The 24,183-nt window shown below is 51.1% G+C and overlaps 1 protein-coding gene across 1 annotated transcript; it reads left to right on the forward strand.

The window, feature by feature from the left end:
* The first annotated feature begins 1,079 nt into the window (after positions 1–1,079).
* On the forward strand, positions 1,080–23,990 carry ENTPD8 (ectonucleoside triphosphate diphosphohydrolase 8). The gene is made up of 10 exons (XM_005295930.4): positions 1,080–1,207; positions 5,139–5,270; positions 5,790–5,907; positions 8,799–8,949; positions 9,583–9,742; positions 10,710–10,940; positions 14,726–14,992; positions 16,497–16,607; positions 17,120–17,257; positions 22,736–23,990. Exons 2-10 carry the CDS (start codon positions 5,145–5,147, stop codon positions 22,925–22,927), a joined length of 1,494 nt encoding a protein of 497 aa, XP_005295987.2. The 5' UTR covers positions 1,080–1,207; positions 5,139–5,144; the 3' UTR covers positions 22,928–23,990.
* The last annotated feature ends 193 nt before the right edge of the window (positions 23,991–24,183 follow it).

Genomic DNA, 24,183 nt, shown 5'->3' on the forward strand with positions numbered 1-24,183 from the left:
TCAGTCAAGTGCTTTGCCCACTGGGCTGCACTGCCTCAACCCTCTAGCAAAGCCCTGGTGGAGATCTGTGCAGGGTATGCCACAGAGCGTGACCCTGAATGCAGCATGAGGTGCAATCTCTGCCAGTCAAAACACTTAGCAGTGGAATAGCGGGGGGGCTGGCAGGGCTGCCCAGAGGATTCTGGGGGCCTGGGGCAAAGCAATTTCGGGGGCCCCTTCCATAAAAAAAAGTTGCAATACTATAGAATACTATATTCCCGTGGGGACCTGGGGCAAATTGCCCCACTTGCCCCCCCCCTCTGGGCGGCCCTGGGGGCTGCAGGCTGGGGCTGAAGGGCATTGGCAGAGCATGGGGCGGGGGGAGGGAGAGTGTAGCAATGGTAGGAGGGCTGCAAGTCAGGACTGAGAGATATTGCCAGAGGTTGGGGGAGAGGGAGAAGACAAGACTTCAATAGCAGGTTGGGACTGAGGTCTCCCACTCTTTATCTCTCTATTTGCATTGTCCAGCAACAGCAGATCAGCTGGAGGGTGAAGCAGACCTGCCCCACAGATTGAGGGCCTGAGGCAGGAGGCCTCTTTTAAAGCACTGGGCCTGCAACTTAATTTGGACTGAAGACGCCTGGAGTCCTGAGCGAACATTGTTTCCACAGGGGTTCCCTGCCCGCCAGGCCCTGGGATTCTTCTAAGTGGCACAGGGTAACTTCCCGCTCTGGCTAGCACATTTACAATTGATTCAGTGAATAGCCATGTTAGCCCTTTCACTGCTGTCAGACAGTGCAGGGACACACGGAGCAGTTTCCACAAGAAGGTCCCCACCAGCTGCAGGTGAGACTTCGGATTGTATCAGGCATGGCAGCATCCAAAGGACAAAGCGAGATTCCCCAGCCCTGCTGCCTGGCCCCTCCTCCAGCAGTGAAGCAGTTAAAACCAAAGCCCTGTTTCTGTAGGTAAATAGTCCAGCCATCCCCTCACCTGCTGCGTCACCTTGGCCTGACAGGGAGAGGCTGCCAGGGCCCCTGGCCTGCTTCCAGGGGGCAGGTGATTGGTTGTGGGCCATAGGGAGGGGACTTTCCCTTGGGGTGTGCTGGGTGCTGGCAGCCTCTGTCCAGGCACACGGCACTGCACTGCCCCAGCAGCATGGACTAATGCAAGCACAGGAGAGAAGCACCACTGTGTGAGCCCAAAGGTCTCCTTGTTGGCAGCACAGGTGAGGTGCGAGGGCTGCAGGGGGGTGTTTCCTCGCAGAGTCTGGCATTTTGGGAAGCTCCTGTAAAGTGCAGTTCTGGGCTGAACAGTGACTCTGTACAACCCTCCTCTTCTCAACCAGCCACCCTGCTTCCTGTGTGTATCAGAGTCTGAGCTTGGGGACTTTGCTCTCCAGTTAGCACCACAGCTCCAGCCCGGCTAAGGGAGAAGTGCGTGTTCTGTTGTGCATTGTCAGTGGGCTACCAATACTAGGTGCAGTCAGCCATCCCTGTGCAAACCAATGCAGCCCTTCACTGGGTGTGGCTGAGGGCAGAGTGTGGCCTGAAGAGCCCTTAGGTATAGGCAGACTGTGAGAGATGGAAAGAGTCTAGAAAAGAGCTTGGCTTACAAGTCAGCTGGGTAAAAGACCCCTGCAGAAATCACAGAATCATAGACTCGTAGGTCTGGAGGGGACCTCAAGATGTCATCTAGTCCTATCCCCTACACTCATGGCAGGACTAAGTACTATCTAGACCATTCCTGACAGGTGTTTGTCTAATCGGCTCTTAAAAATCTCCAGTGATGGAGATTCCACAACCCCCCTAGGCAATTTATTCCAGTGCTTAACCACCCTGACAGGAAGTTTTTCCTAATGTCCAACCTAAACCGCCCTCACTGCAGTTTAAGCCCATTGCTTCTTGTCCTATCCTCAGAGGTTAACGAGAACAACTTTTCTCCTTCCTCCTTGTAACAACCTTTTATGTACTTGAAAACTGTTGTCATGTCCCCGCTCAGTCTTTTCTTCTCCAGGCTAAACAAACCCAGTTCTTTCAATCTTCCTTCACAGGTCATGTTTTCTAGACTTTTAATCATTCTCGTTGCTCTTCTCTGGACTTTCTCCAATTTGTCAACATCCTTCCTGAAATGTGGCACCAGAACTGGACACAATACCCCAGCTGAGGCCATATCAGCGCGGAGTAGAGCGGAAGAATTACTTCTCGGTCTTGCTTACAACACTCCTGCTAATATTTCCCAGAATGATGTTTGGTTTTTTTGCAACACTGTTACACTGTTGACTCATATTTAGCTTGTGGTCCACTATGACCCCCAGATCCCTTTCCTCAGTACTCCTTCCTAAGCAGTCATTTCCCATTTCATATGTGTGCTACTGATTGTTCCTTCCTAAGTTGAGTACTTTGCATTTGTCCTTATTGAATTTCATCCTATTTACTTCAGACCATTTCCCCAGTTTGTCCAGATCATTTTGAATTTTAATCCTCTCCTCCAAGGCACTTGCAACCCCTCCCAGCTTGGTATCATCTTCAAACTTTCTGAATGTACTTTCTATGCCATTATCTAAATCATTGATGAAGATATTGAATAGAACTGGACCCAGAACTGATCCCTGTGGGACCCCACTTGTTATGCCCTTCAACACATTCCAGTGTGAATGTGAACCACTGATAACTACTCTCTGGGAACGGTTTTCCAACCAGTTTTGCGCCCACCTTATAGGAGCTCCATCTAGGTTGTATTTCCATAGTTTGTTTATGAGGTCATGCAAGACTATATCAAAAGCTTTACTAAAGTCAAGATACACCACATCTACCACTTCCCCCCATCCACAAGGCTTGTTATCCTGTCAAATTGTTCTTGACAAATCCATGCTCACTGTTACTTATCACCTTATTATCTTCTAGATGTTTGCAAAATGATTGCTTGATTATTTGCTCCATGTGTGCCAGCTCACTCCCTATGCTATGCAGGAGAAGCTCAGGTGCTGAGCACAATTGTCCTTTCTGGCCTTAACATCTGAACTCTATAGCTCTATGTGATGGGAAAGGTTTGGCCAATGACATCCTCCCTTCCAAGAAGCACGCAGTAAAACCTGACCACAGCATGCTTGTACTGACTGTATTTCACATATTCTAAGGCCATCTGCCCCCAACAAGACAATACAGCAAAATGCGCTGTGCTTTGCGCCCCATTGTGCAGTGAAATGCTGTGTATGTTCAGTAAACAGCAAGTGCAAAAACCACAAAACGGGGGAACAACTGTGAACTCCTACTAATGGAACCCATTTCCAATGGTTGCGTCTGGTGCTGGGCAGTATTAGATTTAAAAGGCCAACCTCCCATCACCATTGTATCCGAGCACCTCATCATCATCAATCGGGAGCACTAACCCCATTGTACAGATGGGGAAACAGAGGCACAGAATAGATTAAGCAGTTTGGCCAAGATTATGTAGGGAGTCAGTGGTTCAGCTGAGAACTGAACATAGGAGATCTGTGGCCTTAGGCAACATGCCTTAGGACCACCCATCCTGCTTGCTGGCTTTTCTGTTTCTGTTTATTCCGCCCAACTCCTGAACAAGCAGAACCTAAGCAGCGGGTTGTAGGGCAGAGAGGGAGGGGAGGAAGCACAACATAGTGTCTTTACTGAGCTGTTGCATGTATTAGGTGGGTAGGCCATTGCACAGATAAAACCAGACTCTGTCATTTTCTCACACTGGTTATACTGCTGTGATTTCTCACTGAATTTTAGGTCCTGATCCTTGTAGGAGCTGAGCACCTCTTGCAATCAGTGGGAGGTGCAGGTCTGTAAGATTTCCTGGGGGCTCTCAGCACTCTGCTGGATTGGGCCCTGAGGTTGTAGGAAAGGTGTCTCATCACTCAGGTTCTAGTGCACAGTTCATGGGTATACTGAGCCTGGTGACTTTCGGACTATCCTTTGGCACTGGATGGCTCTTTGGGACAGGTGGCCAGGATGTGTTTCTGGGACTGGTTCATGTTCTTTTGCAATAACTATGTACAGAAACAAATGTGTTTGGTTACCTACTCTGAATTCATCAGGGAACTGGACCACACACGAACGGAGTATGTGACAGATAATGGCTATGTAGCCTTAGCAGAGTCTAGTGATGCTTTTGGGGGTTCCCAGGGTCTGCTGTGCAGCACAACTCTGGCCTTGTTACAGCACTTATAGCTTGAGTGAATAATGAGATGCATCTGGGATGAGACAGCCTGCAATTGTCTGAGCCATGTAACCCTCAAGGAGGGAGGATGATTATCTTGGGAGGTGTAAGGGGGAATGGGCCTACTTTTCTTCCTCTTTGACCCTTTCTAGTTACAGCCATGATCCCCCTCTTGATTTCACTCTGTATGTACATGATGGTAACTCAGCGACACAGACAGGGCCACCTTCCCACTCTGGCTGGGGGACCAACCATGGGTTAGCTCACATCCCTCCCCCACTCTGGCAAGGCAGGAGCCGGACCCTTCCCAGACCAGCCCTGCATTTGGAACATTTCAATCTAGAGCGAGCAAAGCATTTTAGGGAAGGTGCCACATGGGCCCCAAGTGGAAAGCTTGGCCATGATGGTCTAACGCACCTCCTCCATTGCTCACTGTTCTGATTTATTGATTCTGCCAGGTGCATGAGGATGGGGAATCCCAAAGTGCTCAGAGAGTCACTCAGACCCAGTGCCCCAATGCTCTGGGGGTTCCTGTTTGATTTAGAGAGCAGAAGTGAGAGGCAATGTTCAGACTGTTGGGGGAGGGGAAGAGATGGGGCAGCGGGCGTGGGGGTGGAAAACACTGGCCTAGAAATGCCAGGCTGTGAAGCTCCTGTGACTTGCAGCCTGAGAAATGGGAAGAAGGGGGTGTCTGCCAGCAGATTGTGAGCGAAGGGTCCCCTGGAGAATCCTAGAGAGAGCCAGTGCTTTGGAGAGCTGAGGGTAGCTCGTTCAAGCCCACCTGGAGCTGTTAGCCTCACAAGACCCATCATATGGAGCTGGTCACTCTGCCCAGAAGGGCCTGAGACACTAAAAACAAAGCTATGAGCAGACGAATAGGAAGGCGATTGGGAAGTTCTCTGGCTTGTGGTACCTGCCAGGGCTGGTGCTGGGGTTAAAGATGTGACCGATCTCACCCGGGGTCCTTCATCTTGCAGGTCGCCATGGGAAGCAGTCCCAAGGCAGTTGCTGTTGGGTGTCTCCTGGCAGTCATTGTTGTTTCTGGCATCATTGCTCTCATCCTGGCAGTTGTGGGTGTGAAGGATGTTTATCTGCCTCCAGGCACCAAGGTAGGAGCTGTGGCTGTAGCTCAGGTATCCAGCCAATGCCCCATCAAGAGTTAAGCTCAGGCCTTTACAGGAGGTCTGAGCACGTTTGGGCATGTCAGTGAGGTGGGGGCGATGCCTGTACACAGGCCCATAGCCCAACGTGGCTAGTACTTTGGGCACTAGCGCCTGGTTTACAGGAGACAAAATCTTCCTATTGTTAAGCACTGACAGAGACTTCCCTGCTAGCTCATGCACCAGGGGCTTGTGGTTTCAGAGCCAGCCAGACATATTGGTTTTTATACTTGATGCTGCTCCTTGGGGGGTCTTTACACAGCTGCTACTGGCTAGTCTCTGCCCCTGGCCTCTGAACTTCCACTGCCTGCCAGTCCCCACCAGCTCCCTGTATTACCCTGCAAAGTGAAGCTGCGTCCCAGCTACCCCCTCCATGCTGCCTCCCTGGGACAGTCGGGAAATCCCCAAAGCCTGTCTGTAGCAGCAAGTGCTCTCTGACCCCATGTCCCTTTCCTGCTCCCCCTTCAGTATGGGATGGTGTTTGACGCCGGTTCCTCGCACACGGCTCTCTACATCTACCAATGGCCAGCGAATAAGGAGAATGGCACTGGCATCGTCAGCCAGGCTGAGGCCTGCACCGTGCCAGGTCAGTGTGGTCAGATGTTTCTCTGTTTCTCCTCCCTGAGCTCTCCCCTTAGGCTTTGTGCTGGGCGTACTGCAGAATGGGAGAGCTGGCTTGGAAGAAAAGCCTTGATTGGTTGCTGAGCTCTGTCTTTGACACTGGAGAAGCCATCTTTATTGGGGGTGCAACCTAGAGCAAAGGGAAGACTTTACCCACAGGTTATTTGCATACACACAGACCCAGCATTAAGCAGGGCAGCATGACAGTCGTTTAGCTGGATATCCTGGCTTTACATGGGGCTGGATTATCAGTGAAATGAGTTTGCTGGTTCTCAGTCCCAGCCCCCTCAATGTTTGTCCATATCCCAAAATCACTGTTCAGCTTTGACACAATGGTCAGTCTGGGCACGAGAGGCCCAGGGCTGGGCTAGCAAGGGGGCTGCAGATTGGGGTTGAGGGGCATTTGCACAGCTGTGGGGGGGAGGGGACCCAGAAGTGGACCAGCAGGGCAGCTGAGGGTCAGAACTGAGGTGCACTAGCAGAGCTGAGTGAGGACCCAGAGGTTGCTGCTAGTCAGGGTTGAGATGTGTAAGTAGAGCTGGGTGAGGCAAGACTGGGTCAGAGAGGTGTATTGCAGCACAAGCCTGAGCCATAGGTGCTGACTCTGTGGGTGCTGCGGGGCTAGAGAACCCATCTGGAAAAATTGGTGGGTGTCCCTGCCCCATCCCAGCTCACCTCCGCTCCGCCTCCTCCCCTAAGTGCGCCGTGTCCCCACTTCTCCCCCTACCTCCCGGTGCTTGCCACCGCCAAACAACTGTTTCGCTACAGCAAGCGCTGGGAGGGAGGGGGGAGGAGGGGGAACATGGTGCGCTCCGGGAAGAGGCGGGGCTGGGGCGGGGATTTAGGGAAGGAGTCCAATAGGGGCAGGGAGGGGGCGGAGTTGGGGTGGGGACTTTGGGGAAGGGGTTGGAATGGGGGCAGGGCAGGAGGGGGTGGGGCAGGGGTAGTGTCAGGGCGGGGCCAGGGTCAAGCACCCACCGGCGCTGGGAAAAGGTGAGGTGGGGGCGATGCCTTTGGGCACTAGCGCCTGGTTTACAGGAGACAAAATCTTCCTATTGTTAAGCACTGACAGAGGCTTCCCTGCTAGCTCACGCACCAGGGGCTTGTGGTTTGGCGCCTATGGGCTGAGGGGTGGCAGCACAGGGACCAGTGGGAAGCTTAGCACTAAGCTTGTCTTTAACACTTTAACAGCATTAAAAGAGAACCCTTGGGGTGGGCCGAGCAGCACAGGGAGTGTTAGCCCAGCACTCCTGGGGTAACTGACTAGCTGAAATCAGTATGGACCATGCCCAGTGCATGTGGGAGCCTAGAAAGAAGCACAGGCAAGCACTGCTGGTATCACATAGATTCCTCTGCTTTAGAGCTCTGGATAAAAGACAAGGCTCCGAGGCCACAGGGAGCCAAGTTATTGGTTAAGTGAGCTCAAACCAAAGGTCCTGTGGCTGTGAGTGAGCTTGAACTAGTGGAACTGTTGGTCCATTGGAATCTGGGGAAGATAAATATTGACATACCCATTCCAGCTCCAGTCTCGGCCAGTGGGAGGGGCTGAGCTAATCTCATCAAGATGAAATCCCAGAAATACAATCTCAAAACAGAATGAAGAATGAGGAGTCCTTGTGGCACCTTAGAGACTAACAAATTTATTTGAGCATAAGCTTTCGTGGGCTACAGCCCACTTCATCAGATGCATGGAGTGGAAAATACAGTAGGAAGATGTGTGTATATATATATATACATGTTTTCTGTATGTATATATATATGTATGTGTGTATATCTATATATCTATATATATATCTTCCTACTGTATTTTCCACTGCATGCATCTGATGAAGTGGGTTTTAGCCCACAAAAGCTTATGCTCAAATAAATTTGTTAGTCTCTAAGGTGCCACCAGGACTCCTCGTTCTTTTTGCTGATACAGACTAACGCGGCTGCTACTCTGAAAACAGAATGAGATTTTAATTGAGGCAAACAAACAGCCACGCCACATCCATCATGAACACAACTATTCGTGCCCCTGTGTATATTTACTCTGTACATTCTTCCCTGCAAAGCTAACACCTGCCTTTCTCCTCCTTATATAAACAAGGAGACACCCCAACACAGGGCCGCCCAGAGGATTCAGGGGGCCTGTGGTCTTCGACAGTGGGGATCCCCACCGCCGAATTGCCGCCGAAGACCTGGAGCGGAAGAAGCTCCGGGGGCCCGGGCCCCACGAGAGTTTTCCGTGAAGGAACCCGCTCCAGGGCCCCTGAAAAATTCTTGTGGGGGCCCCTGCGGGGCCCAGGGACTGGGGCAAATTGCCCCACTTGCCCCCCCTCCCCCCGGGCAGTCCTGCCCCAACAAGTGGTTTCATTTACCAGAGCCAGGTGGCAATGCAGCCAATTGCACAGATCATGTGCAGATTTAATGAGCGTGATAATCACTCCTAGCTTTATCCTCTCCTCCAAGGTGAGGAGCTCTGCCTTGTGCTCTTTTTGGCTACCTGACGTCTTCTCAGGTACTGTGACCTGCAGCCCGATCAGCTCTGAAAACTGCCTCAGCAAAAACATTCCTGGGGAAGAGTGGTACCAGCCCAGAGCTTCACCAGCCAATGGGAGAGCTTGTTGGGCTCACTTTGGCTGCTGGAGAGAATGGGACACATTTAGTCCTGGTGTCACCATTAGATAATGCTTCTGCCTTGGGTACCTCAGAGCTGGATTCAGCTCCATAACTGGATGGGACAAGGCTGTTGCTTCCTGTTCAGCTCCATTCGGTAGCTCCATTGTGCTGAACAATCCAATATTTGCAGCATTGCCAGTCCCTGTCTCAGGGGCCTGGCTGAGCTCAGGCTCTCACTGGGATGCTTTATTCCAGGACCTGGGATCTCCAGTTATGCTGAAAACCCTGCTAATGCTGGAGCCAGCCTGAGGGCCTGTCTGGACAAGGCCATGACGATCATCCCTGCAGAGCAACAGAGAGAAACGCCCACCTACCTCGGCGCTACTGCGGGCATGCGGCTGCTGAGGTACCTGGAGTGACTGTGAGGAGGGCAGCTCCGCACAGGGAAAAGCCGGTTCCCACCACACTCAGGCCTGTGCTCTAGAGACCATAATAAATACACGCAAATCAGGGCAATGGAGCTGGGAATGGGGGAGAGGCACTGGGAACTCCCACTGTCCATGCATGGTGGTTCTGGCAGAGGCCCCACCAATGAGGCAACCAGCAGCTGAAGGAGAGGAGAGTGGGGGATCAACAACTAGAAGGGGAGGGTACGGCAGTGGTCGTGAGGTAGGAGATGGCCATTATTGCTAGCTGATAGATTAACCATTCACCTCTTTATCCATGTACACACCAACACTGCTCAGTGGAGATGGTTAGGGCATCCCTGATCCCTCCATTCTCAGTGACACATGATTGATTGATCTTCCAGACCCTCCCCTTGTCCTCCTGAGAAGAGACATGTAACCAGATAGAGGAGGGTTCTCACCCTTCTCCTGAGCATCCCTGATGCTTTGCAATAGACATTAATGTCAGTATCCCTTGAAACCACAATGGAGTGCTGTATGCTAGGGGCAACTCTTCCTCCACTGCAGCCACCATGCATGCTGTGCTGTGTCTGTCAGGGGCCCAGTGGAATCTCTCCCCTCCCCATTCGCAGGGAGCAGAACAGCACAAAAGCTGACCTGGTCTTTGCAGAGGTCTCCAAGACCATCCGGCAGTACCCTGTAGATTTCCGTGGCGCTCGGATCCTCACTGGGAATGAGGAAGGATCCTTTGGCTGGATCACAATCAACTACCTGCTGGAGACGCTCATCAAGGTCAGTGCCTGGGCAGGGGGAAGGAAAGGGAGTGACCTTGGCTGGCTGGGCTGCTCCTTTTCTGTGGAAAACGGGTCGGACGAGGAGTCAACATGGCAGGTCGTCTCAGCCCAGCTCATTTCCCAGATGTGCTCCCTTCTCTGGCTTGTCCCATCTTGGCTCCAGCTGGGAATTCCCACACCACATGAGAATCCAGGGTTCTGGAAGTTGGCTTCCTGACATCCCTGGCATGGGAGCAAACCTCTCACAAAGGAAGCTGGCATTTCATTTGGTAGGAGGGCTCTGGTGTCTTTCCACAACAGGGAAACCTTCAAATGGCTATAGCTGCAGTCAGTATTGCATCCATGGGGTGCTTGGACTCATGGAGGCCCTCTCCTGTGCCAAGCCATGGCATTTGCATGCAACAGAAAGCCTTATTCAGATAACTGGAGGAAGGTAATGCCTCCCCCTCGGCCCAATGCAGTAGTGAAGGTTTGCTCTTTACTTACATCTGTGTTGACGTTTGTAACAAACTCATGCAATTTGTTTTCCTTTTCAACTTAAAACCCAGAGGTGCTTTTCCTCTCAGTCAGTTTTGGAACCTTACAGATTTTGGAACATAATATTTCTACTCCTATAGGGTGCCTTTGCTGCTGCTATCACCTACAAAGAAACCACACAAAGAGGCCTATGAAGGTGCTTTCATATAGCCAGATTTTCAGCTGGCGTAAATCATTTTAGCTCTTTTGCAGTCAGTGGATCTAGGCTGATGTACAGCAAGAGGGGCTGGCCTGCAGCTGAGGATCTAGCCCTGTGTACTTTGGCTGGGCATTGAGATCAATGCCCTGCCACTGAAGGTGTGGCTAGATAGGGACATGGCAATCCAGGCGGCCATCGCAAAGTTTACTTTACATGCAAAATCTTTAGTAAGTGATTATAACTTGGATTTTCTTCAGCCTGAATTAATCCTTAGTGTTTGGTGGGCCAGTTCTCCTTTGCAGGGAAATGGATACGGCCTCAGGCAGCTGAGGTTCTGGGAGCTCTGGATCTTGGAGGAGCCTCAACCCAAATAACCTTCCAGCCCAGTGGTACCATTGAGGACAACAGCACTGAAGTCTTCTTCCGGCTGTATGGGACCAACTACTCCATTTATACCCACAGCTACCTCTGCTATGGGCGAGACCAGGCCTTGAAGATGCTGCTGGTAGCCCTAAGGAAGGTATAAATAATTATAGTACAAGGCACTAACATTTTCCCCTTCACTTTCTGTAGGTCACTATCTTATAGTCAAACCCGATAGACCTGCTCAACAATTTTCAGTCAAAAAGAAATTTGGATGAAAAATGTCTTTTTGATCAAATGGAACATAAGTGAAAAAAAATAGTTTTTTGTCAGAAAATTGGAGGCTTTCCTTTAAAAAAACACGAAAACTGATTTCCCCCCTCAGTTTTTAGCTGCTACAAACTGAAAAAAAACATCAGTTTGGGGAATTTGGGTTTTTTTCATTCAAATCTGAAAAATATTCATTTTCACTGAAATTTTTCACAGGACAAAAACTGATCCCCAGTCTCTTCTCTACCCCAGAGGAGTCCTTCTCCAGTCAGGCCCATGTGACACCTTGCTTCCTGCTTCTGGGCAGTAAGTCAGCTGAACCATGATTGGTAGCAGAGAATAGCTGACGTGCCAGAAGTCTCCAAGGGAGGTGCACACTTGACAACTGCCAAACCTCCAGGTGCCCCTGTGAAATGCCCCTACTCTGCTGCTCAGCTGTCTGGACAGAGCAGAGTGACACACACATGCCATGTGGCTAACTACAGCAGCTGTGTCCCCGCAGCGCACACCTGCTGCACTGCTTCCAATGCAATGATAAATGCATGCCGGCCGCACAACAGGCGCAGGGCAGGGACAAGAGCAGAAGAGTGCAGAACCCTCCATTAAATGTTTAAAAAGTTGCAGGCTGGCATGTACTGAATCTGGATGAATCAGACAATAGGTGACTAACATGTAATGGCCTTGCCCTACTGTTATTGTGGCTCACTTTATTCCTTGGCCCACCAGCTTATCCATGAAAATGTATTCATGAAAATGTCCAGCAGCTTCTCAAACTTTAGCCTCAATGATTATTTGTCTGGAATTTATGCCAGACACAGTGTTTGTGAGTCACATTTTCTTATTTACCTGTTTTCAAGTTTGTCATCCAGTCAGGGAGTTCCCTTCTCCCTCCACCCCACCCCACTCACTGTTGTTGTCCTTGGTCAGTGAAGATCCAGAGTTCAGAGGTGCATCTGTGTGCAGCATTCACCTCCCACGCTGGTGGGGAGGAGGGGGGAAGGCCCCTTGCTCTCTCCACTGTCCAGGCACTCATTCTGGCATCAGCCACTCCACTTGCCACCCACCACCACCTGAATCTGCACCCTCTGGGATGTCTTGAAGGCCACTACAGGTTTTTAAGGTCAGGCTTGACAAAGCCCTGGCTGGGATGATTTAGTTGGGGATTGGTCCTGCTTTATGCAGGGGGTTGGACTAGATGACCTCCTGAAGTCCCTTCCAACCCTGATATTCTATGATTCTATGACCACTTAATACAGCTCTCAGTGTTTTCAGCTGTTAGTGGGGGGGCCTCATTGCTAGTGCAAACTGGGCAGTCACTTGCATCAGAGACATTGTCCCAAAGCAGGTATAATCCTTAGACCTGGTTATTAGTGACTTCAGCTCTGTTGGTCTGCAGCGGCAAGACTCTCAGTTGTATCTTAATAAGGTCTGTTATTACACCAGAGCGAGGAAAAACCAAATGGTGTCTGAGACTCTTAGACAGCACCTACACCACCAGACACTTGTCCCCACCCTCTTTCAACTCCCCTGGGTTTTGGCACCCTTGCCTAGCAAGTGCAATTTTGTTGAGGGCACACCCCTCAATTGGGGCATGCCAAGCACAGTTCTGCCCCCCCCCCTCTTGATTCATACAACAAGGATAACAACCCCATGGATGGTAGGTGAACCACGGGCTTGGGGAGGCTAGTCCCAGGCCGGCCTGCTCCTTCTGCCTGGGGCCCCATCCATCCCACCCCTTTTCCCCTGCTGGAGTCCTGGTGGGCGGGCAGGCAGCATTGCCCCCAGCCCAAGCCCCAGAGCAGCAGGCAGGCAGGCAGGCAGCTGATCGCAGTCCCCAGCGCAGCAGGTGGGCAGCGCCCGCCTCCCCCCCCCCCCGGAGTGCCGGGGGGGGGGGGCGGGCAGCATGGCCCCCATCCCTGGGTGGGCGGGTGGCACAAGCACCAGCTCCAGCCGCCCAGAGTCCCTGGCTGCAGGCCAGCCCCCACTAGCCCCAGCCCGGGGCCAGGGCACCGGAGCCCTCCCAAAAGTGTCAGGCTAGAGCTCATGCAGACCCTGTGTACATTAACAAATGGGTATGGCTCTGACCTGCCAGAGAAGAGTGTGAAAATCCTTGAGAGCATCAAAAGATTGTCAAGTTGGGTGGACAGGGACTCTTTGCCAACTGCTTTTCTTTAGAGCATAGAGCAGGCAAAATAAAGACTTTATCTGAGAAACTGAGCAAGTACTAGAGAAAAGCCCCAGTGAGGCAGGGTTTCCCTGTCAAAGCGAGAGATGGTTTCCTTTCTTTCTCCTAAGCCCTGGAAACTCCCAGAAATCACCGACGAGGGTGTGACTCATAGTTACGTGATTTATTACTCCAGCTTCCCCCCACCCCTCTTGCTGGCTAGTCCTTGGACTTGACACTGTGCTAACAATCTGCAGCAGCACCCAGGGAGATCAATAGGGGCGGCTCCTATAGCCCAGACAGCTACACAACAGTTCTCTCTCTGCCTTGGGATTTGTATTAACCCTTCACATGCCACAATAGCTGCACCATGCAACCAGCAATGGGGGAGCTGTATGGCTGCGGCAATGTGGTGGTGGATTTTCCACCTGTACTCTGGAGGATGGCAGCCCACCATGTGTCACCTTTCTACTCCTGAAGTCCTTCCCCTGACAGCCTGGCACCACCCATGTGTTTCAGGTGGAAGTAGCAAGAAGCCATGGATGTTACTGTACTTCTTCCCTTGAAACGCCCCAACCTGGGCAGTGCTCTGGTACCAGAGAGACTGTCCCGTGCTCCGCTAGGCTCTGACACCCAGGGCTGTGTCCTGCGCAGGGCACGTGAGAAGGGCTGTGCAGAGACATCCACACAGGAAGTGGCAAGCAGGGGAGCCCAGTCCTGGTGCTGGGCTGAGTGAGGCCTAAGGGGGAGGCCTGCCAGGCAGGGCCTCAGGATGAGGCTGGTGCTTCGGTTCACTCTTCTTACCTTGCATAAGGGAGCTGGTGTGCAAGGGGGTAACTCAGCACAGCTCAGTGCACAGGCGACAGCTAAAGGTAGCTGGCTTGAGTTCACTCATACCCCTGTTTGTACTGAAGTACAACAGCCCTGAGCCCTCCCTCTTGTGTTCCATGTGAAGCTGTGCAGGGTCAAGACGTCTCACAGACAGCTGTGAGGTTGGCTCCCAAAGAGGCATGACCTTGGATGTGCTGGGGATGGACAAACCAGGAGGAGGATTGGGGAGATGAAGGCCAACCCTCAGTTTGGCCTGGGTGGGTTGGGGCTGCAGAACTCCGGGAGGAGCATGTGACAAAAGCAGAGTAGGATGAGGTGCCGAAGGGGCATTGACTTCCTTGCCATCATGTGTGTGTCATCTCTGAGGCTAGGCAGGGCCTGGCCTGACACTAGTGGGGGAGATGGTCAGATACCCAGAGTGGGGTTTGCATGGGCTTTGTGACCCACCCTATAGCATTCTATACCAGGATAGGGTTTGCAGTCTCAAATACAATGGGATGGATAAGAAAACCCATAGGACAGTTCTTGTTTTCTTCTAAATCCTATAGGACTTTCCTATAAGGGTTTAGCTGCCACTCTTTCAGAAGCGCCAAGCTGGATGGGATAGGGGAGAGGTGGGGAGGGGTTTGGCTGCTATCCCTAGCCTGAGCGCTGCTAATGGGTTCCCCTCTCTCTAGGAGAACCTCACCTCTCAGCAGATCTCCCACCCGTGCTACCCTAGGGGATATGAGGAGAACGTCACTGCCGCTGCCCTGTATGACAGTCCCTGCGTCCCGGCACCAGCTGCACACGACCCCAGCCAGATCCTCACGGTGCGGGGGACAGGAGCCCCAGCGGAGTGCAGGAATGCCGTCCAGAAACTCTTCAACTTCACAGCCTGTGGGGCCAACAGGACGTGCGGGTTCAACGGGGTCTACCAGCCACCGGAGCATGGGCAGTTCTTCGTAAGGGAGCCTTCCCTGCTCTTCTATCTGGCTACCAAACTGTAGGGAGTCACACTCTAATGCCTGGTCACAACTGGGGGGAGGGTTAGCTCAGTGGTTTGAGCATTGGCCTGCTAAACCCAGGATTATGAGTTCAATCCTTGAGGGGGCCATTTAGGGATCTGGGGCAAAAATCTGTCTGGGATTGGTCCTGCTTTGAGCAGGGGGTTGGACTAGATGACTCCTGAGGTCCCTTCCAACCCTGATATTCTGTGATCCTATGAACAGGACTGTGGAGATAGATAAGGCAACAGCTAAACTGGAGGGAGGCTGTATCACTGTGTGCGCATAACCCCCAGCTAAACTTGACCTGGGATAAATGCCAAGATTCCCATTAGGAACCATGATGCTATGGAGGAGATGTTTGAAAATCTGCTGGGCCTATGTGCCAGGACTGTTCTTTCCCAGAGGGGAAGACGGGTCACGAGCAGAGTGAAACAAACTCGCCCTATCCCAGCTCTGTGTGCCATTCATGGCTGTTAATGTAATAATGCTGCCTTCCAGCAGAATCCTCCCTGGGGTCACTTCTGTGATCTGTCTGCCCTGGGAAACACTCCTGCCACTGAAAGACCCCAAGGGAGTTGTGCCATTAGCATGACTTATGGGGGCTATGCACTGCCAACCACCGCTGAGGAATGAGGGGCACTTTCAAAGCAGCCCTTAGTACAGGACACGTGCAGCTGCCCCCATTTTGTGCTAGAGCCAAGGCCAATCTGCACATGCATGCTTGAAGCTTACCATGTTGTATCATATCTCCATGTGTGATCATAAGGGCCTCCAGAGGCGCTCTGCGCATGGATTTGAATACACATTTAATTGTTATTGGGTTCGTTCTTGTCACTGCCTCTCCATAGTGCCCATCACACTCTGGAGTATGGTGTGGGAGCATTTTTTGTTTCCGTGTGTATTCAGTCACAATTCTCTTAGTTTTCTTTTTCCAAGTAAACAACAACAGAAGCAAAAACAAAGGAAATTCCATGCTAAGCAAAGAGGATTATTGCCACTTTGTGCTTAGACCTGGTCAGGGAATAGATATTAAAGTCTATTAACTTAATTGAAACAAAATCTTCCCTGAAATCCACACCTCAGCCCCTCTGTTTTTAGGCCAACTCTGGCTGTAAATCAAATGGTGAGAATTTAAATGTATTAAAAAAAAAAAAAAAGCCACTCAGGCAATTTGATGGTATAGTTTACTCTTGTTGACTGCTGACTGTTGACTATCATTGTCACCTAGGCCAAGTCACTTCACCTCACTGTGCTTCAATTTCCTCATTTGTGAAATGGTGCTAATAATGCTGGCCTGCCTCCGACGGGGAGTGAGGAGAAATTCATTACTGCCATGCAGCACTTTGGGGTTCTCCTTGGATGAAGAGTTCTCCAGAAGGGAAAGCTAATTGTTGTTGTTATGCTCCTCTGCAGTGTCTTCTGAAAGGAGACAGGTTTAATCTCTCCTCTTCTTGCACAGGCCTTTTCTGGATTTTACTACACATTCTATTTTCTGAACCTGACTAACGGACAGCCCCTGAGTGCCGTCAATGCCACCATCTGGGGCTTCTGCACTAAAGGCTGGAAGGAGGTGAGATTCTTGTTGGTAGCAGCCGAGAGCTCAGCATGTGTTTGCCTATTATCCTGTGAAGCCCCAGAGTTGCATGAAGAGCCTCAAAACAGAGGAGCTCTGAAGGCCCATTAGCAGGTGGGAATCACACTCCTCACATTCTGGCAGAAAGGCTTGTCCTAGCAGTGTGCAGGGATTGATAGATTAGGAAGTGGGAGGGAAGGAGCCATGCTGGGCTCTCAGATCTGAACTGCAAAAAGTGTCAGGCCCTTTGGATCTCAGCTTCAGTGTAAAACTACTGGCCAAGTCCCAGCACACTGCTAAAAAGGCTCTTGGATCTGGGCTTCCTGCCCCAGCTGTGGTTTCTGCACCAGTAATGGGGCTGCTGGCTAAGCAATGGAGACAGACACTTCGGCTGTTTCATAGAACTGTATCCTGCTTGTTCCCCTTTGGTCCACCACTGGGGAAGCTGGGCTTTTTGCAGGGCCCTTGCTAACTGCTATCTGCATTGTCTGTCCCAATGGCTCTCTCAGCTGCAGGCCAGCTTCCCACAGGAGAGTCACAGGCGCCTACACAATTACTGCCCCTCGGCCTTTTACATCCTGACACTGCTACACGAGGGCTACAAATTTGACGAGCAAATGTGGAGCAACATCCATTTCCGCCAGAAGGTAAGGAGCCATTGTCGGTCCAGCTTGTGCAGCCAGCTGGCAGCGACTGCCACTCCTCCCAGGGTCGCTGTCTCCAACCTTGGCCACAGTGATCACTACACAGTGTGAGAATTATGCCCACTAACAGGGCTGGCCTTACCATGAGGCAAACTGAGGCGGTCGCCTCAGGTGCCAGACTGTGGGGGGTGCCACTAGGACCCAGAGTGTAGAAAATTGTGTCTGCTGCTGGTGCATGTGTATTCTCTCTGCTCTAGATGCACAGAGATGGTGGAGTGCTGTGCTGGAGAAAGGAGGGCAAAAGAGACATAACAGGCAGGCAGGAGAAAAGGGGAGAGGGAATAACAGAAAGCAGCAGGAGCTGCAGGGAGAGAGAGGAGGAGGAGCCTCTTATGTACCTCTCTAGCACCTCCAGGAGCCTGGACTGATTCACACCAGCTTCTCAGGGAGCTTCCTGGTTCCTGCTGCTTCCCTGAACCCACTTGAGGACAACAGGCAGTCAACTGAAGTACTAGGAGCCAGTTAGGCCCTTAAGATACTGATACCTTCCCTCACTCAGGCCCTGCTACCAGCCTGCTTATTTGTCCTCTTCAATTGAGTGTTGAGAGCCACTATAGCTGGCGCAGAACAGCAGTCATGAGTGAAAGAAGAAAACGCCCCTCTGGGGCAGCATTCAGAAAAAGAAAGAAAGCAAAGGAAGCTTTTCTATCTAAGGAGGAAGGAGCTCTCCTGAGATACATAGACACAAATGTTCACGCTGAGCCTTCCGGCCCCAGTGAGGATGTGAGTGGTGAGGAGATGCCTGATCTTCCAGTTAGTCAGAGTGCAGGTGACCTGGCAGCTACAGCAGCATCCATATCTCCATCTCAAATGGATGTAACCAGGCACATTCCTGAAGAAAAGACTAGATCAGAGAAGAGTGTGGTGGAGGCGCAAGAAACAGCTGCTGCTGAGTTTAGTTCCTTAAGTCAAGATGATCCAGGACTGTGGACTGACTTGAGCAGTAGCCTGAGGGACTTCCTTGTACTGCATGCAGGGGTAAAAGTAACTTACAGGACTTACTGGTACTGCCGGAGTCCTGAGGGGGCGTGGCCTCATCTGGAAGAGTCGGGGCCTCTCAAGTTTTAAAGGCCCTGGGGCACCGGCTGTGGCTGGGAGCCTCAGGGCCTTTAAATCAACCCGGGGCTCCCAGCTGCAGAGGTGGCTGGGAGCCCCCGGGGCTCAGGGGCAAATTAAAGGGCCTGGGACTCCGGCCCCGCGGAGCTCCGGGCCCTTTAAATCCCCACCGCAGTTCCGGCAGCCAGAGCTGCAGGCAGGATTTAAAGGGCTCTGGGCTCCCCAGCGGGGAACCCAGAGCCCTTTAAATCCCCGTCGCCAAAGCCAGTGCGGTCCGACATGGTGTACTGGCTCTTGCCGGTACGCTGGACCGGACCGGACCGGACCGGCTTACTTTCACCTCTGACTGCATGGGCCACAGCAAGAGAAAAACTTCATGTTCCCCAAAGACAATGAAAATAGAAGTTTGCATCCAACACATTACTGGCGTGAAATCCCCAATGGTGACAAAGTGTAGTGGCTTATGTACTCAAAAACCCAGAATGCTACATACTGTTTTTGTTGCAAACTCTTCCAGTCTAATGTTCCAGCCACATTGGATTCTACAGGAACAAAGGACTGGAAAAATCTGGCTAGAAATCTGGCATGCCATGAGAAGGCAGCAAATTACCAGAGAGCATTCCATAGGTGGAAAGAGCTTGAGGTTAAAGGCCACCATAGATGATCAGCATCAAGAGACGATTGCATCAGAGTCTCTTTACTGGCAAAATGTTCTGAAAAGACTCATTGCCATTGTGAGAATGCTTGCTACCCAAAACTTAGCACTGCATGGCACTTCAGATCAGCTGTATGTGCCAAACAATGGAAACTTCCTTACAATTGTGGAGCTGATGGCTGAGTTTGATGCTGTACTCTAGGAGCATCTAAGACGAGTCACCACCCAAGAAATGTACACACACCACTACCTTGGAAAAACAATTCAAAATGAGATCATACAGTTACTGGCAACAAAAGTCAAACAGAAGATTGTGGCAGATCTGAAATCAGCAAGATATTATTCTGCTATTCTGGACTACACACCTGACATCAGCCATACAGAACAAATGACTTTAATGGTGCATTTTGTAACAACAACAGAACCTAGTGAAAATGTCCCTGCAATGGTGACTGTCAGAGAGCATTTTCTAGAATTTATTGACATTGATGATACAACAGCACACTTGGTATGACAAATGTGCTTCTTAAAAAGCTGGAAGATACAGGAATTGCGATAGCTGACAGGGCTACGATAATGGTGCCAACATGAAAGGAAAGAACAGAGGAGTGCAGACACGGATCCGAGAGTTAAACCCTTGAGCTTTTTTTGTCCCATGCAGTTCTCATTCATTGGTGGTCAGTGATGCAGCATCAGCTTCTAGTGAGACTGCTGAATTGTTTAATGTAATTCAAAGCATCTATGTATTTTTCTAATCTCTGCATCAACTCATCAATGGCAAATTTTGAAGCAACATCTGGGAATATCCTCTCTGACACTGAAACCACTGAGTGCCACATGATGGGAAAGTCGAGTGGAGGTGATAAAGCCTATCAAACACCAAATTGGGAAGATAGATGATGCCACAGTTGCCATTATGGAGGATAATGCTATGACAGGAACTGTTTGTGGGAGAACAGTGGCAGAGGGAAATGGAATCACCAGAAACATACATAACTTCAAATTTCTGTGTGGCTTAGTGTTGTGGCATGACATACTGTTTGAAATAAATTTCGTAAGCAAGAGACTCCAAGGTGTTGACCTTGATATATCTGGAGCAATGGAACAACTGGACAAAGCAAAGTCATACCTACAGTCTTACCAGTCAGATGAGGGATTTCAAAACGTTCTGAAGAGTGCACAGAAATTGGCAGAGGAACTTCACACTGAAGCTATTTTCCCACCCAATCAAGAATACAAGAGTCACCGAAGAAGAAGACATTTTGATTACGAGGCATGGGATAATCCCATAAGAGACCCCAAACAACAATTCAAAGTTGAATTCTTTAACCAGGTGCTAGATTGTGCAATACAGTCGGTTGAAGAACGTTTCATGCTGCTCAAGGAAAACAGCAGTATACTTGGGATGTTGTATGATATTCAAAAACTCCTCACTATACCTGAAGAAGACCTATACCAAATGCAGGGCACTAGAGATAGTGTTGACACATGATGACATGCACGATATTGATGCGAGTAATTTAGGTGATGAACTGAAAGCCCTTTCAAGATACATTTCAGCAGGATCAACTCCAAAGGCTGTTCTGGAATATATGTCCACAAATAAGTTGACCACCCTCTTTCCAAATGCTTTTGTTGCTCTGCGCATACTTCTAACACTTCCCGTAACAGCTGCCAGTGGAGAACGCAGCTTCTCCAAGCTGAAGTTAATAAAAACACATCTATGCTCCACAATGACACAGGAGAGGCTGGTCGGCCTTGCAACCATCTCAACAGAGAATGAGCTGGCCCAGACTGTGGACCTTCAGGAAGCAGTTCAAATCTTTGCAACCAAGAAGGCACGGAAAGCACCACTTTGATTATTCAAACAGATAAAAATGCCAGTGTTTACTATGCAGACAAGAAGTTACATTTGCTGTTCAGGTGTTTGAAAGTTAAGTGTTACTTAAAATTTTTGAACAAGGCATTTTAAGTTGTTAGTTCTCCTTTATTGGGGTAGGTAGCAGAGCAGTACCATGAGAGGCGTAGAACAGGAAGAAGGCAGAATTGAGACCTTTCATCCCGCCTCAGGTACCAAAATGTTTTGGGCCGGCCCTGCCCACTAATGCAAATGGCTATTCACCTGCACCTGGTAACTAAGAATCTGACCTGCTGAGTTCTGAGTGCCCTCGACTCCGACTGGTTTGCCTGGGAATCAAGGGCACTCAGCATCACACCAAAGGTGGCTGCACTTAGCAGGACTGAGCCCTGAAGAGGCTTGATTCCGGCTACATCCTTCCTCCTGGCTGTGAGAGGAAGAGCAGATCTTCGGTGGTAGCAGGCTATGGTGTGCTGTCATGGAAAGTTCTGCACTAGTGGCCACATGGCTTCACCACACATTCCCTAGAGACCACAGGGCCAAATTCTTTTTTCCTTTACACTGGTGTAAATCCAAATGAACCTCATTGACTTCAGTGGAGTCAGATAGGTTTCACAGCAGGCTTCTGTCACAGCTGGCTGAGGTAGTCCAGAGGTCACAGGGACATTGTGCAGGGGATGGAAGTGTGGAGAATGATGGCAGATTTGTAAGGGGAAAATAAAACTAAATCATCCATCAGAGGTGTCACTGCAGGGGCAAGGTCTGCTTCTGAATCGTTGCAATGGCTCCAGTCCCAAAGAAGTGTCACTGCTTGTGACCCCAAAGGCCCTGGGCCACAATGCTAATGAGGGCTGGCCTGTAATGGCCAGTTCGGGGTACAGAATCCAAGAATGGGGCAGCAGGAGGACGCTGGGAGAGCTGCATTGGGGGAACACTAGCAATGAATGTCTGTGTAGGGCTGAATCGGCCCTGTGAGAGGAGCATTGAGGTGAAAGCAAGAGCCAGTACGCTGTGCCGAACCGGACCGGCTTCCCCAGGCTGGCGATTTAAAGGGCCCAGGGCTCCCTGCAGCGGCCGGAGCCCTGGGCCCTTTGTCTCCCAAGCCCCGCTGCCAGAGCCCTGGGGTAGCGGTGGCAGGGCTCCAGTGGTGATTTAAAGGGCAGGGAGCCCAGGGCCCTTTTAATCACTGCCGGAGCCCTGCTGCTGCTACCCTGGGGCTCCGGCAGCAGGGCTCAGGCGGGGCTTTAAAGGCCTGGGGCTACCCGCAGTGGCCAGAGCCCCTGGCCCTTTAAATCACTGCCGGAGCCCCAGGGCTCCCAGCTGCCTCTGCAGCTGGTAGCTCCGGGGTGATTTAAAAGCCCTGGGGCTCCCAGCCACAGCCGGAGCCCCTGGGCCTTTAAATCTTGATTTAAAGAGCCCTGGTATTTAAAGGCCCCATTTCTTCTGGTTGAGGCCACACCCCCTGTGCAGGACTCCGGTGTACCGGTAAGTCCTTTAAGTTACTTTCACCCCTGGAGGAGCACCACTTCTACTGCCCCTGTAGGAGCTGGGGGGATCAGAAGGGGATGCCAGGCTCCTGGTGTGCTGGCTCCTGCTGGCTGCATTTGCATAGCACAGTGACCTTGGGCAGAGCCATGGTAACGGCCCTCCTGCATGGGGATACATCTTTGATGCACATGGCTTCAGAGAAGCCAAGCTCCAGCTAACTAGGCCAGACTGTATTGGTCTCAGGGACCAGAACCTGCAGAGAGAGGCACAAGAATTTCTCCCGCACAAGCTCTGGAGGCAGCAGGGGCTCCAGGCTCCAAATACTTTGCCAGCACATTAACATGCTCGCTTGCTCTTTCCCCAGGCTGCGAATACAGACATCGGCTGGACCTTGGGCTACATGCTGAACCTCACCAACATGATGCCGGCGGAAGCCCCCGAACAAGTGAAAGGGCAGCAGCACGGGCTCTGGGCAGCCGCCATCTTCTTTATTGTCCTGACCGCTGCAGTGGCACTGATGGCCATTCTCGTCCTGTGCCTCTGGAATCCCACTTAGCAGCCCGAGTAATGTACGGAGAGCCCCTCTCACCAACCCAGGAAAGGGGAAGTGCCACAAATGATGGCAAGTGTTGGGAGGCCTTCAAGGCACTCGCCATCTCTTCAGGATACCTGCCTGGTTCCTCTCAGTGAACACCTCCCTCCAAAGAAGGCCAAGGGGGGATCTGATCAGCGTTTAGAACTATCTCCCGGGGGAAGAGCTCTGATCAGAGAAGTCTCTTTAACCGAGCAGAGAAAGGATGACTGAGAGCCAGTGGCTGGAAGCTGAACTAGACCAATTTGGACTAGAAATAAGGCATTTTTTTAAAATAGGGAAAGTAACTAATCACTGCCTAAATATATGGGGGAGTTTCCCATCACGTGATGTCTTTCAGTCGAGACTGGCTGTCTTTCTAGACATGCTCTAGCTCACTTAGAAGCCATGGGTACAGAGCCGGAGTCCAGGAGTGTGGCTGGACAGCCTGTGTTACACAGGAGGTCAGGCTGGATGATGCCAATGCGCCCTCTGACATTCACTGCTGGATCGGAGACAGATTCTTGCAGCAGCAGCAGGAGGGCCAGCCACACATGTAGGCACGGATCCTGAGTGCGAGGAAGGCGTGTGCTCTGGCAGATCAGGATGGGGCCTTGTACCTTTAAGTCATGTAGCCTGTTAGCCCTTTGGTGCCCAGAATGATGCCCGCAGGTGTGTGGCAGCACTCTGGCGAGAAGATGGCAGCCTTCTCAGTGCCCTCTCCCTCTCCCTCCCCACGCTGCGGCATCAACTGTTCCTGCCTCCTTTGTTTTCTTTGTGCATGTTAAGCAGTACCTTCCCAGACCTGCAGAAGAGCTCTGTGCAGCTCAAAAGCTTGTCTCTCGCACCAACAGCAGTTGGGGCAGGAAATATCTTTCATTGGACCACCTTGTCTCTCAGGATCGAAGTCAGTTATTTTAGAAATATTTATTGGAATTTCACAGAAGAGAAAATAATGAGCAGCTGATCTGAACACTGCAAAGGCTGCTTCCACTGGCCCTGTATGTATAGATTTGATTTAAATAAAACCCTCCACCCCACCCCAAAACCTCAGCTCTAGGCACACTGACACCTCTTCACAAAAACACTCCCTCCAACAGCATCACAGGCTCCTACTCAACTAAACCAACTCCAAGGGACCATCCAGGAATTCCCAGCAACAGAGAGCGTCGCCCCACCCCAGCCAGCCACCCCCTCAGCCCTCGTGAGGAGTGGTTTTTACAGCACCCCCTAAAAGTTAA

Source organism: Chrysemys picta, chromosome 18 (assembly GCF_011386835.1).
Source record: "Chrysemys picta bellii isolate R12L10 chromosome 18, ASM1138683v2, whole genome shotgun sequence".
NCBI classification, from domain to species: domain Eukaryota; kingdom Metazoa; phylum Chordata; order Testudines; family Emydidae; genus Chrysemys; species Chrysemys picta.